This window comes from Agelaius phoeniceus, chromosome 1, assembly GCF_051311805.1.
Source record: "Agelaius phoeniceus isolate bAgePho1 chromosome 1, bAgePho1.hap1, whole genome shotgun sequence".
NCBI lineage: Eukaryota > Metazoa > Chordata > Aves > Passeriformes > Icteridae > Agelaius > Agelaius phoeniceus.
This window is the reverse complement of record NC_135265.1, coordinates 42,241,853-42,254,159: the sequence shown is the minus strand read 5'-3', so window position 1 is coordinate 42,254,159 and position 12,307 is coordinate 42,241,853. Positions and strand designations below refer to the sequence as shown.

At 42.1% G+C, this 12,307-nt stretch overlaps 1 protein-coding gene across 1 annotated transcript in view; it reads right to left on the bottom strand.

The window, feature by feature from the left end:
• Positions 1-12,289, bottom strand: part of STT3B (STT3 oligosaccharyltransferase complex catalytic subunit B) — a 51,566-nt gene extending 39,277 nt beyond the window's left edge. The window contains exon 1 of the mRNA XM_054644138.2: positions 11,760-12,289. Within this exon, the coding sequence (XP_054500113.2) occupies positions 11,760-12,274 (515 nt within the window). The 5' untranslated portion in view covers positions 12,275-12,289. The remainder of the gene's footprint in view (positions 1-11,759) is intronic.
• Positions 12,290-12,307: the final 18 nt, after the last annotated feature.

The following is a 12,307-nucleotide window of genomic DNA, read 5'->3' as shown; positions in this document are numbered from 1 at the left end:
AGGAAGGCTCTGCAGAGGGATCTGGACAGGCTGGAATGATGGGCCAAGGCCACTTATATGAGGTTCAACAAGGTGAAGTGCTGGGTCCCGCACTTGGATCACAGAAACCCCACTGAACACTGCAGGCTTGGAGAAGAGTGGCTGGAAAGCTGAACGGCAGAAAAGGACCTGGTTCAACAGCAGCAAACGTGAGCCAGTCTGTGCCCAGCTGGCCAAGAAGGCCAATGGCATCCTGGCTTGTCTCAGCAGTAGTGTGGCCAGCAGGACCAGGGCAGTGATTGTCACCCTGTGCTTGGCACTGGTGAAGCCACACCTCAAATCCTATGTTCACTTTTGGGACAAAAAAAGAACACTGATGTGCTGAAGCGAGTCCAGAGAAGGGCAGTGGAGCTGGTGAAGAGCCTGGAGCACAAGTCCTGTGAGGATCAGCTGAAAGAGCTGGGTTTGTTCAGCCTGGAGAAAAAGAGGCTTATGGAGAACCTTATCACTCTCTGCAACCACTGAAAAGAGGTTGTAGCCAGGTGGGGTCAGCCTCTTCTCCCAGGTAACAAGTAAGATGACAAGAAGAAACATCAAGTTGCACTAGAGGAGATTTACACTAGCTATTTGGAAAAATTTCTTCACTGAAAGGATTGTTAAGCATTGGAACATGCTGCCCAGGAAGTGGTTGACTCACCAACCCTTGAAGTTTTTAAAAGAGGTGAGACATGCTAGTGCTGGGTTAATGGTTGGATCCATTGCTCAAAGAGGTCTTTTTCAACCTAAATGATTTTATGACCCTGACTATTTTAACTGAATTTATTCTGAAGCAGATGAAAAGTATCCACATCTATTAATACAGTCCAACAGAAGGGATGATGTCCCCTAGCTAAGGGCAAAAAGAGTTCCAGATGCTTGCAAAGTGACTGTATATTCTCACACTGGAGCAAATCAGTGTGGGAATAGGATGTCACCAATAAAATAAACAAAGACCAGGAAAGTAGCTGAAAACTGAAAGTTGCCTTTATCCTTCCTCATAACTCACAGAGTGGAGTTTATCTTTCTAACCATATTTTGCATTCAGATACTTTCAGTGTCTGATTTCATCTCAAGTAAGTATGGCAAGCAGAATTTAAAATGAGTTATGAACTACTTCTATTTTGTATCTTTCATACTGCTTCAAGTAAGTCCAAATTACAAAGAAACCCAAAGTTTTAGCTGAATTTAATGTAACCTGTTAAGAATTGTACTTTATGGTTACCAGTATTTCTTTAAAGACTATGCACAGGAAACACAAGTGTAATAACAAAATGTTATTTGCTTTTTAGGTATTCTCACAGAAATGCTAAAGATTAAGTATACTGTGATGACTGCAGTACTCAGGATTTAAGACAGTATTTATAATTAATATTAAATTCCTGCCATGTACAATGTGAAATTGAAGTTACATGCTCATTTTCTCATTACGTGATAAAACTTCTAGTATTGCTCAGTCTACTCTACTGTAGATATTGAGCTATTTCACTGTGCTTCTCTGTCATTTCACTAAAATCCCATGAATGCTTAGAAATGACCTTAAAATGTGAAGGTGGGAGAACACTTCAACCATGAGCTAAGCTTGATATTACACACATATGCTTTGAAGCTGTCACAAATGTTAGTACAGAAATATTCAGAGACTACACCCACCATTGCCTCCTCTATCCTATGTCCAAGAACATGCCCTTTCAAAAGCAAACCACCTCTTTGACCAGCCAGCTACATTGGTATATACAGTTTGGTAGCTACAGCCCCTCTGTCTTAGAACATTAAAAGGATGAGTTTCATTTCCAAAGCCATTTTATTAAATCAAAGTGCATCCTTTTGCTGCTGCCCCACTGTGACATAAAATGAATGTGTGGCTGCCCATGAAAATGGGGAAAGGAGGAGGCTAAAGCAAGAGGTTCAGTTTCAATTCAGGTGGGGTTCAAAAGTCATGTACTCCAAGAGTATGTGAGAGTGGTTGGGAAGGACCTGGGGGAAGTTCTCAAGGGACAGTTCTTAGGTCACATAATCCTAAATCTTCTCTCTTCTTGCTCTCCAAACATGAATTAAGCTGGTCTGTTCCAGGACCTTTCATGCTTCAATCCCCACCAGACCATATGCCCTCTCAAACCCCTCTCCACAAATGCGCTGTTCTGTGGCTTTTTCTTCTTGAAGGTAGCCCTGAAAGAAGACAGCAGATGGCACCATGTGGAACACACTCTCACAAAGCAAAACTATGATGTGCATAGCTAAGAATGTTTTGTTGAAACCAGAGTGCAATGGAAGCATAAAGAAAAAAGAACCCTGAGGATGACTTACAAAAGCAAAAGCCAGAAAATAAAATTCAGTGATGGAACAATTACAAGCATGACACATTTCACACAAAACACATAATCCAAGATTGTGCCTAGCAAAAACTGGGCTTTATTGTGGGAGAGTGGGGCTATTGTTGGTGAAGTAAAGGTGGAATACAAAATTAAAAAGACTAAAATTTCCTTGGCTCCCATTTAGCCATAGGAGAATAATTACAGTTGTCATTACTAGCTGACCTGAGACATCACAAATTAAGATACTGTTGCTAATGTTTAAGGTAGTCTCTCCAGTGTCAAGATCCATTTTCTATTTGGCGAATGAAAGATTAAAACTGTTACAGAGCAAAATTGATTGTGAGACACATGCAATAGCTTTTCAACTGTTACTTCACACATCTGACAATAAATGAATCATTCTAGTCACCTGAGTAAGAAAAAGTCAAAACACAGTAGCATTACCCAGCTTCTTGGAAAACTCAAACACTGCACTGGCTCTAATGACTTTCATTCTACAACAGTGAGTCAAGGAGACATCCATTTACTGTCATTGTTACCATTGATACAATGCCAAAGCTCCAATTTTGTTTTGCTGACTTTCTAAATCAGAAGAATTGCAACTTTAAGGCATTTTATCTATTACCAGAGAAAGAATTAAAGCTGTTTTAAAGACCTTTAATACCCAAATCATCAAATACTTCAACCATGAAGATGAAATCACCTTTTTCCAAGATAAATGTTTCAAAAATATTTATGAAATTTTAAGTTATTTAACTGAACTTCCAAATGCTATTTGGGCTAAGTTTAGGACAAGGAGTTAGCACATTCAATGTATGCAATAGACAGTGGATAGATAGATAGATAGATAGATAGATAGATAGATAGATAGATAGATAGATAGATAGATATAAGTAAAGTTAGGTAAGTACTCAGGACAGGAAAGCTTGTTTTGTTATGTTTTGCTTCTGCATCACTCTATTTTCAAATCCTCTGGCTATAGCACACACATTCTTTTAAATGTGTTCCTCTCAATCAGCTGCATCCTCTAAGAGGTACTTTCCATGCCTAGACTTTCTTAACATATCAATCTATTGTGAAGATAGGAATAAAAAAAAAATAAAATCACTTCTTGAATTTAAAAAAGTTGGCTATCCTTTATAGCATAGTAATTGTAAAAAAGAGAATACAGAGATTGAAAAAATAAAGAAATGAAAACATGTAGTTACCTGTGCTAGAACAGTTTAAAATTACACAATTACATGTTATTTTTCCCTTCTGCAAAATCCATATTAAACCAACAGGACAGAGAGCGCCCATCCATACAGTGAGCCACTATTTTAAACAAATGTAAATAATACTATGTAAAACAGTCTGAAGGAAAATAGATATCCCACTAAGAAAACCATCAAAAATAATAATCAAGCCAAACTCACGTCCTCCATTGCAATGTAGTTTCCCAAAGAGTTTGTTTGTTTAAGTGAGGGAAGTTTTGAAAAGGTGTTTTGCAATTCCTCATGGATTATCAGCTGAAGAGAACTTGAACATGCTCTTTTACCTAACAAACTAACATAACCCATCATTTGACTGCCACAGAAAATTATATGATAAGCATTGTAATGCCTGGAAGATATTATCATTTACAGTTATTTATGTTAGATGGGCTCTGAAAAAGTAACATTTGATACTGGACTCGGGTCCCCCACAGCAGAGAGACATTTTAAATACCATTTCCTGCTCTTAAAGCACTCATGTACAAATACTCCGTTATTCCTTGTTTAAAACAGACCATTTCTTTTTCTAAAGTGCAGAAATATTGCCTCACATAATAGCAAGCACTTTTGAAGTATAGCAAGTATTTAATTCTCTAAAATGCCAAAGGAGCTTTTACTCAGGGAAAGCAGCAGTAAGTTGGGAAATACAGAAGCTGATCTATTTTATTCGTATCTATATCCTTAAATTCATTCCCCAGGCTGCTTCAACTTATGTAAGGTGTGGTGCAGCATTAGGGTCAATTTCACGGTACCCCTCCAGCCCAGACCTAGCAGCTCCCCACATTATTATAAACACCTCAATTTGGTGCCCAGCAACAGCTCAGATGAAGACCACAAGCTCTGCTCAACTATGTGGCCGGAAATGCACTCTCTGTGCTGGACAAACTATAAAAAAGCCAGAGCAATACATATCCTAAGTTCACTTGGCTCTCCAAGCAAGTAGTGAGACTGAGGGCTCCAAGAAGTTTGGCTAAAGGAGTTAATAATAATAAAAACATTGTCACACATCCTGCTACAGGGTGCAGGCTCCACGGGCCCCAAAAGTAGCAGCTTTAACAGCTTTCCTAAGTAGAAAGGAGCCTTCAGGAGTAGCCCTAAATGTCAATACAAATGTACCTCAAAGGGCTTTCAAGAATGGAATTTTCAAAAATTCAGGAAGAAACTCTGCAATACATGCACAGTTAGACATAAAATGGAAAATAACCTGACGAAATTAGAGGAGATTCTTGTGGAACAGCAAAGACACCTCCCTAAACATAGTGTCCCCTCAATCCATTAAAAACTTAGTTCCTACAGGATTTTGAATTTTGTTGCTAACTATACTAGCCAAAATTTTTATTCTCTCCTTCCCCCGCCAGTTCAACATACGACAGGTTCAAAAACATGAGTATTAGGATTACAGGCTGCCAGAACTAGAGACTATTAGAGAGAGTTATGATAGGAAGCAAAGCTACCCTTTATAAAACACTCTAACCCTACGTAATTAAATCAAATTTCTGTTTTAAAAACTGATCATATTAAGCTGTTCAAATAATAGGATATCTGCCAAAAAAAAAGTCCATTCAAGGATTTTAATTGTAGCATTTGCTATAGTTAGTCAAGTGTTTGTGAGTGTTTGCTGAAGACCATTCAAAAACAAATCATGGCATTAAAAACTTAACTTGATGGTTCAGTTGACCCAGCCTACATAAAACATTTGGATATGTTTTCTTTTTCATGTTTCATTCTGCTATCCATAAATCCATAAACGGGTCAACACTTTGCAAGCATTCTATCTCACCTCATATGTTTTCCACAAGAAGTCTGCAGGGAGTCTCTGCACGTTTTATGAACACTGCCCCTCCTACCTATCATGCATAAGCCCATTACTGCACCCACATGAAATCTGATGAGGTGCTCACCCCAATTACAAGTAGTGCAAGTGAGGAGAGGAGCACTACTCCTCTGTAAAGATGGTAGTAGACAATAGTAGATACAGAGCAGGGATTTGATTCTCGCATGACTGCTATTTTATGAGGCCACACAGTGAATTGCTTTTCAGCTGCATCACTCCAACTGAACAAATCTAGCCTGAGGTCTCCCCACTCACAAAGCAGTTTCTGCTATGCCTTCAACTCTGTCCAATGTTCTTTTACCAAATTATCCTCCTTCCCTTACATTTCTAATATTTACCTATTTTTGCAATTTCTCAAGCAGTAGAGAAGTCCAGTACAGTCAAGTGCACATCATCTTGACTTTACCACCATATCAACCTTACAGAAAAATTTACTTTTCAAAGCAGCTCCCTCCAAGTAGGTCAACAATACCTTATAAGGGAGAGACCCCAAAAGCCAGGCTAACCTGTGCTAACAGTTTCTCAGCCCACGCCACACTGCAATAGAAGTGGTCAAAAAGATGCCTGATTTGGATCCTCTTCATTAAAGGGTAGGTGGTGGTGCAGTGGCAAAGCCTGGAAGACTATTCCCACATGAAAATCTCTAACCTTTCCCTTCATGAGCACACAGTCTCCACTGAATCAGATCTGGACTCTATGCTAGAATAATTTTCCTACTATAATAAAATGGCAGAAACGAGTTTGAGTTACCTGAAATTCTGTTAAAACTATTAGTATTACTAGAGTATAAAAATTCATTTCAAATGTTAACAGTAAATATAATACTAAAAACTATATTTCAATAAAATAGAAATATAATACTTCTCACTTCACAGAATCAAAACACTTGTGAATGAAGAACATGTAGTAAGTTCTTAATATGAATCTCATGAAATTTGCAACATCTCAAAATTAATTCAAAGTGATTATATTCAAACTGAATTGGAATCAAATTCTTTCCTGAGGTCTGGAAGTTGTCTAAGATTACAAACAAAAGGAATTGTTTTGGGAAAAAAGCCCTGAAGTCTGTGAGAAATGTTTCCTAAAGAGATCACATTTATGTACTTCACTTGAACAGGACTGTGTACTGGGTTGAAAGGCTCCAGAAAGACAGATCCAGTTTGGAGACCAAAGTGCCTGTCAACTCTCAAGAATTCTTTTAGTACACAATCTGATATTTTCCCAGCAAGAGGCACTAGCAGGGAAGCTAGTGGCCAGATGAATTACCTGGGTGGGCAGTGGTAATTGTTATTATTGACACTATCCTCTTTATGCAATTTTTTCTCTTCTCCTTATGAACACCAGCTTAACATGCTCTTATTCACCTCTTCTTTCATCACCTGCTACTCCAGTGTCTCAATCTGCTCTGGTTTTATTTGTATGTGCCTTCCCTCTGTCACTCAGTCCCAGTTTATCCCCTAATATCAGTCACTATTTACATTCCCTCCTGATGTTCATATTCTGCCTCAAAAATAAGAGATAAAACGGTAATATAAAACCTGGTGGCAAACCAGCTCAGGAAACTAAAATGCTATAGCATTTCAACAATTTACCTCACTGAATTTACTATGACTGCTTTGGAGCAAGCAAGAAGAAGAAAACCAGACTGCACACTGGGCAACAGAGGAGAACTACTCCAGAAGTCAACTATCAAATCAGGTAACTACAACACAAACCCACAATCACCAGTGACTGATCAATTCCATACACCACTTTTTCCGTTCACTTCAGTCACACTTTGAATTTTAAGGAAGGTTTCATGTCATATTTATAGATGATAAATTATGTTTTCATTAATGAAACAAGTTTACAACAGCTCAAGGATCCATCTGGCAAACATGATTGATTTGAACAAAACCTGTATATTTGACTGCATCTGACTGAGATAAAAATCTCAACTTCCTTTAACTTGCCTGTCTCTGAAACTCAAGCAATGACACTGACCTTAGGTTTATTTTCACCAGTTAATCCCCATTCACCAAACCCTACTAACAGTAGATTATGGTATCAACGATGAGAAAGTGGAATGCTATTATATCTATAAGCCATATTTGCTACCAGGACAATTATGTTACCTCAGAGCAAGGTACAATAAACAATGGCCACCCCTAATGGCAGGTAAAAAGATGGTGGAGAGATCAATGGTGCTGGTCTGGAAGAGCCCAAAACTGTGTATGAGATTGTGGTAGCACTCTTCATTACCAGGAGCTGGCAGGGATGTAGAAGGCAACATTCCCAGCAGGAGAAGGTAGGCAAAGGGAACTGACAAAGCTTGCACTCACTGGTGCATCACCCTGCATATGCAAAGTGGTAGGAAGAGGGTCTCATGCTCACACATATGAGCTTTGGTATTCCAGCCTAAGAAAGCTTTCACTAAGGTAACTGGTATTAAGCTGGCTTTTAGCAAGATGTTAAAATTCTCAGGGGAAAGAGAAGTTTGATCTCCTGTCATGGGATATGATTAATGATTCAGATACAGTTCTCACACGTGTGACTTAATGGTAAGAACTGTACAAACACAATGAATGTACTATTTTGACAGTACTCCCTGAAGACTACTGATGTACCAGAAGTTATCATCATTTTACTTGGTAGCAGTATCAGAATGCAACAGTCTTGCTATACATATATATATATATATATATATCTATATCTATATATCTATCTTATATGTATACATACGCACACATACAGATTATTTTTTATACATATACACACACACACACATATATATATGATGCAAGCAGCCAAAAGAAATAGCATATGGACATGCTGGAGCTGTACTTCAGAAAACCAGTGCAGAGAAAGTAGCCTCTGTTCAAGGGCTCCATGATTTTGGTTGCCTTGGTTCTGCAGCCAGGTTGACATTTAAGGCAACATCTGACAGTAAGAATGCTCTCACTTGACAACTGAGTTAAATCTGCTGTTGTACTTTCATGTGCAGCTTTCACTCTGCACTTGTGTGTACACAGCACCAAAATTAAGCTCTTGATCCACCCAGATGCCAAACCAGCCAAGAGATGAACCAGATTTCAGACATGAAATCTGTCCATTTCAATGTACCATCACTATCCATGTTTCAAGTTCTTGGCCTTAGAATGAAATCCTGGAATTAAATCCTGGAGGCCTGTCAATGGCACATCTTAATGAGCTGCCTGACTTCACATATCAGCTCACCTGACCTAGAAGCTGACAAGAAGTACACACATTTCTCAAAGTCTCTGGACCAGCTCAAGTATGGAAAATAAACATGACATGAGAAATAAATCAAAAAGTGAAAATACTGCACAAAATAGGTAGTCAGTGTGAAAAAAACCCCAGTAAACTGAGTCATAATGTACAGGTCACAAGTTCTTAAGTGACAGCGTGGTGACCTCAAAATACCAGTTTGGTTTTACCTTGCCCTGGCATTGTATTTCAATGGAGATCAAAAATCAAACACCGTCCTCCCTCTACTGCCTTGGCCTATCGTACTACATTTGGGTCACTTCTGGAAGAAATGCCAACACAAGTGAGTCTCAGCAGCTGATTTTACAAAAGCAGTAAATCTCCTTTCTATGCCAAATCAAAACCAAATTTTACTGTCAGAAAAGCAGGTCAAAAGGGATGTTAGGAAAAAAAATAAGTGCTATTTGATTCAATTGATATGTAGAAAACCCAAGGTAATTCTGCCTTTCTTCCCACCCTTGGTGGTTGCATATGTCCATACCAGGAAACTGGATTCCTAAGTAAATGGGAAAGCTTTCTACACCTTAGAGGCAATAATATTTTTCAATTCCAAAGAATAAGTGATTTGTCTAATGCTCCTCGTTTTATCAGATATACCTCCGTTTCCTCTCTGGAGCACAAAACAAATACTAGAGAATTGGTGACTTAACAACACACTGCAAGATATCCTATGCAAACTTGACAGGAAAAGCCAAAAGAATTGAGAAAAATATCAAACTGTTTCACAGCAAAGTCTACAGCCACTGTCCTGAAAAAAAAAATCCAGTTTACCTGGAGAAGCTGCTAAAGAAGTGGTTTAAAAAAATTAGAAACAAAACACTGCTACTGGTCTTTTCATAAGCTCCTTTCCCATATTACATTCAGACTTGTAAGACCCTTGCAACTGTGAAAAACCATTCCCATCTAGCTACTCCACACTGTTTAAGAGAGCAACATCATTTTTTACTCTTTCCAACAATTTTGCTGCTGCAATAGAGAAAGTCCTTTGTTTTCACTCAGTTTCTACCATTTTAGGTCCCTTTTCTACTAATTAACTTAAGTGCATTTGCCTCTACCATTTCTGGCATGCAGCAACACGACACTGGCATGATTCTTGACATTTCAACTGCTTCTCACAGACCTGCATTAAAATCAATGAGTTTTGTCAACTTCATCTATTCCCTAATTAACAAGGGTACATCCAGCAGCACAGGCAGCAATGCCTTCTGTTTGTGTACTCAGGAAGATGACTTTGCATCAATTTACACGTTGCTTTAAACAGGAGTTTATCTTTACAGCTAGATCATTACTATGAACTTAACTCCCATAGCACCATTTTAGTGTCCTTCAGGGCTTAGTAAGAAGTTACGCAACTCAGCACTGTAAAATTTTCGTTTATCCAACAAGGATGAGTCTTGATTATAAAAATTAGATAAAACTGGCACAAAAATGTAGGTTGCATGCCTAAAAGTTTCCTCCATAATAGACATGAAAGCCTTTATGCTTAAATTTAGATTAGAAGGTAACTACTTCACAGGATACAAACTCAGGTTCATAGTCTCACTGTAGATGTGTTTTAACTACGCTCCCCCTCATTCTTAACTTTATTAATTGGAAGTCTGCACTTCTTCCATTCATTTGTGTCTGCAGAAAAACACTTAAATCATGGGCAATTACTTGACATTTTGAAGATATTTTGAGATACTTGGCTTTCACATCACAAAGGTTTATTACTTCACACAGCATTTAAAAACAAAGCCATTCCTTGTTCCCTATCCACTATTCTGAGCCACGATTTGTGAATGGATTACATTTGCGTGTGGGGGGGATAGAAGTGAGGGGGGAAAGGCCAACTAGAAAAGAGGAAGTTGTGCTTTTGAAAGTATCAAAGTGGAATGCATGCTTTGCAGAGAAGTACAATTTCAGCAACAATTTTAGGTGAAATTTAACACAGAATATCTAGCGTGCATTTCAAAATGAAGCATCTCCTTCCTTCGTGCAATTAACAGTGAGAACCAAGACATAAAATTTTAAATTAAAATCTGATAATTCACTATTCTAAAGTCATCTGCCACTTACCCTACTTAAAGTTCTAAAAACCCCACGGATTCCCAGGATGAAGTAACCAGTAATACAAAAATTCATTGTCACGTTTTTGCATTACAACAACCCTGCCCCACAAGTCTTGCCATCCTTTCACTTCGCCTTGCTGCAAGGAACGAGTGCAGCATTTCTTCATCTCATCCATAAAATGGTTTCGGTCCCCTCCAAGAGGGAAAAAGAACAGACGGCTTCTACAGGAGGGAAAGCAGTCTTTGGAAAAATCAAGATGTGTGGGAAACAGCAAAAGTCCTTGGGCTCAGAAACGCAGCTTCGAAACACCTGGCAGTAAATCAATGTCACCCATTTCGCTGTAATCCCTCAAGTCACTTTTATGAAGATTACTTCCTGCAGCGCATTCCTCGCCCTGCTCCCTCCCCGGCCGACAAGGACTCCAGTAAAGACCACTCCGGGAAGCCGCACCGCGCACACGGCACCGGCGCCGCGACAGCGGGACCCGGACCGGGGCGCGGGTCACGCCTGGCACAACTGTTTCGCTACCAGCCCTGACTCCGGCCCCACTCCCGATTCCCTGCCAGCGCCACAACTTTCTTTCCCCGTGCCCCTCGGAGAGTCCTGCCGCAACTCCGAGGGATGCGGGGGAACTGCCGCCGCCCCGTTCCCGAGGTCTCCGCCGTAGGGGACACCCCAGCGCCGGCACCGCCGCTCGCTCCCGGCGCTTCCCTTCTCCCGCGCCGCGGTGGCGACCCCTCACGCTCCCTCCGACCTGCCACAGCGTGTCCCGTCCGCACCGCCTCCCTCTCTCTCCCCCTGCCTCCCTCCTCGGCTCCCGGGGCGGCCGCGGCTGCCGGCTCCCTCCGGGGAACAGCCAGGGGCGCAACTTCGCGGAGTGGCGGAGCAGGGGGCGGGCGGCGGGGCCCTCCCGCCGTCCCCGCGGCCAGGGCGCAGGGAACCCGCGGGTCTCCCCCGCCGCGGCTCATGGCGCGGTGCTTTCCCGCCTCCCCGTCCCGCCCGGCGGCGGCGGCGGCGACTGACCAGGGATCGAACTCGTGGATGATGCTCTCGAAGCGGATGACGGCGAAGAGCCGGGAGCTGAATCCAGCCAGCCAGGCCAGGAAGAGGATGGTGAAGGAGAGCAGGGACTGCCAGCCCGCCGGCTGCGACAGGCCCCCCGACAGGCCGCCGCCCGCCCCGGCGCGGCTGTGGAGCGGCGCCGCGGAGTTGGCGGCGGGTCTGTGCTTGTGGTCGGGGGCCGAGTGCTCCGCCATGTTGTACCCGGGGCTCCCTCGCAGCCTCTCCCTCCGCCCGGCGCGTGCGGGGAGGAGGAGGCGGAGGAGGGGAGAGGAGGGAGGAAGGGCAGGGGGCGGGGGGCTCGGCAAGGGGCGGGGCGGAGCCCGCCCGCTCTTGCTCGGCGGTCCTCGCTGACTCCCCGCCGCCTCCTGGCGCACCCGGGCTCTGCCGCTGCCTCCTCCTCCCGCCGCCGCCGTCACCGTCCCCCGGCGCGGGGGGGAGCACGGCGTGGCGCGCGCCAGCCCGGGGGGCGGGGCCATCGACAGGGCGGGGGCGGGGTCAAGGAGCAGGAG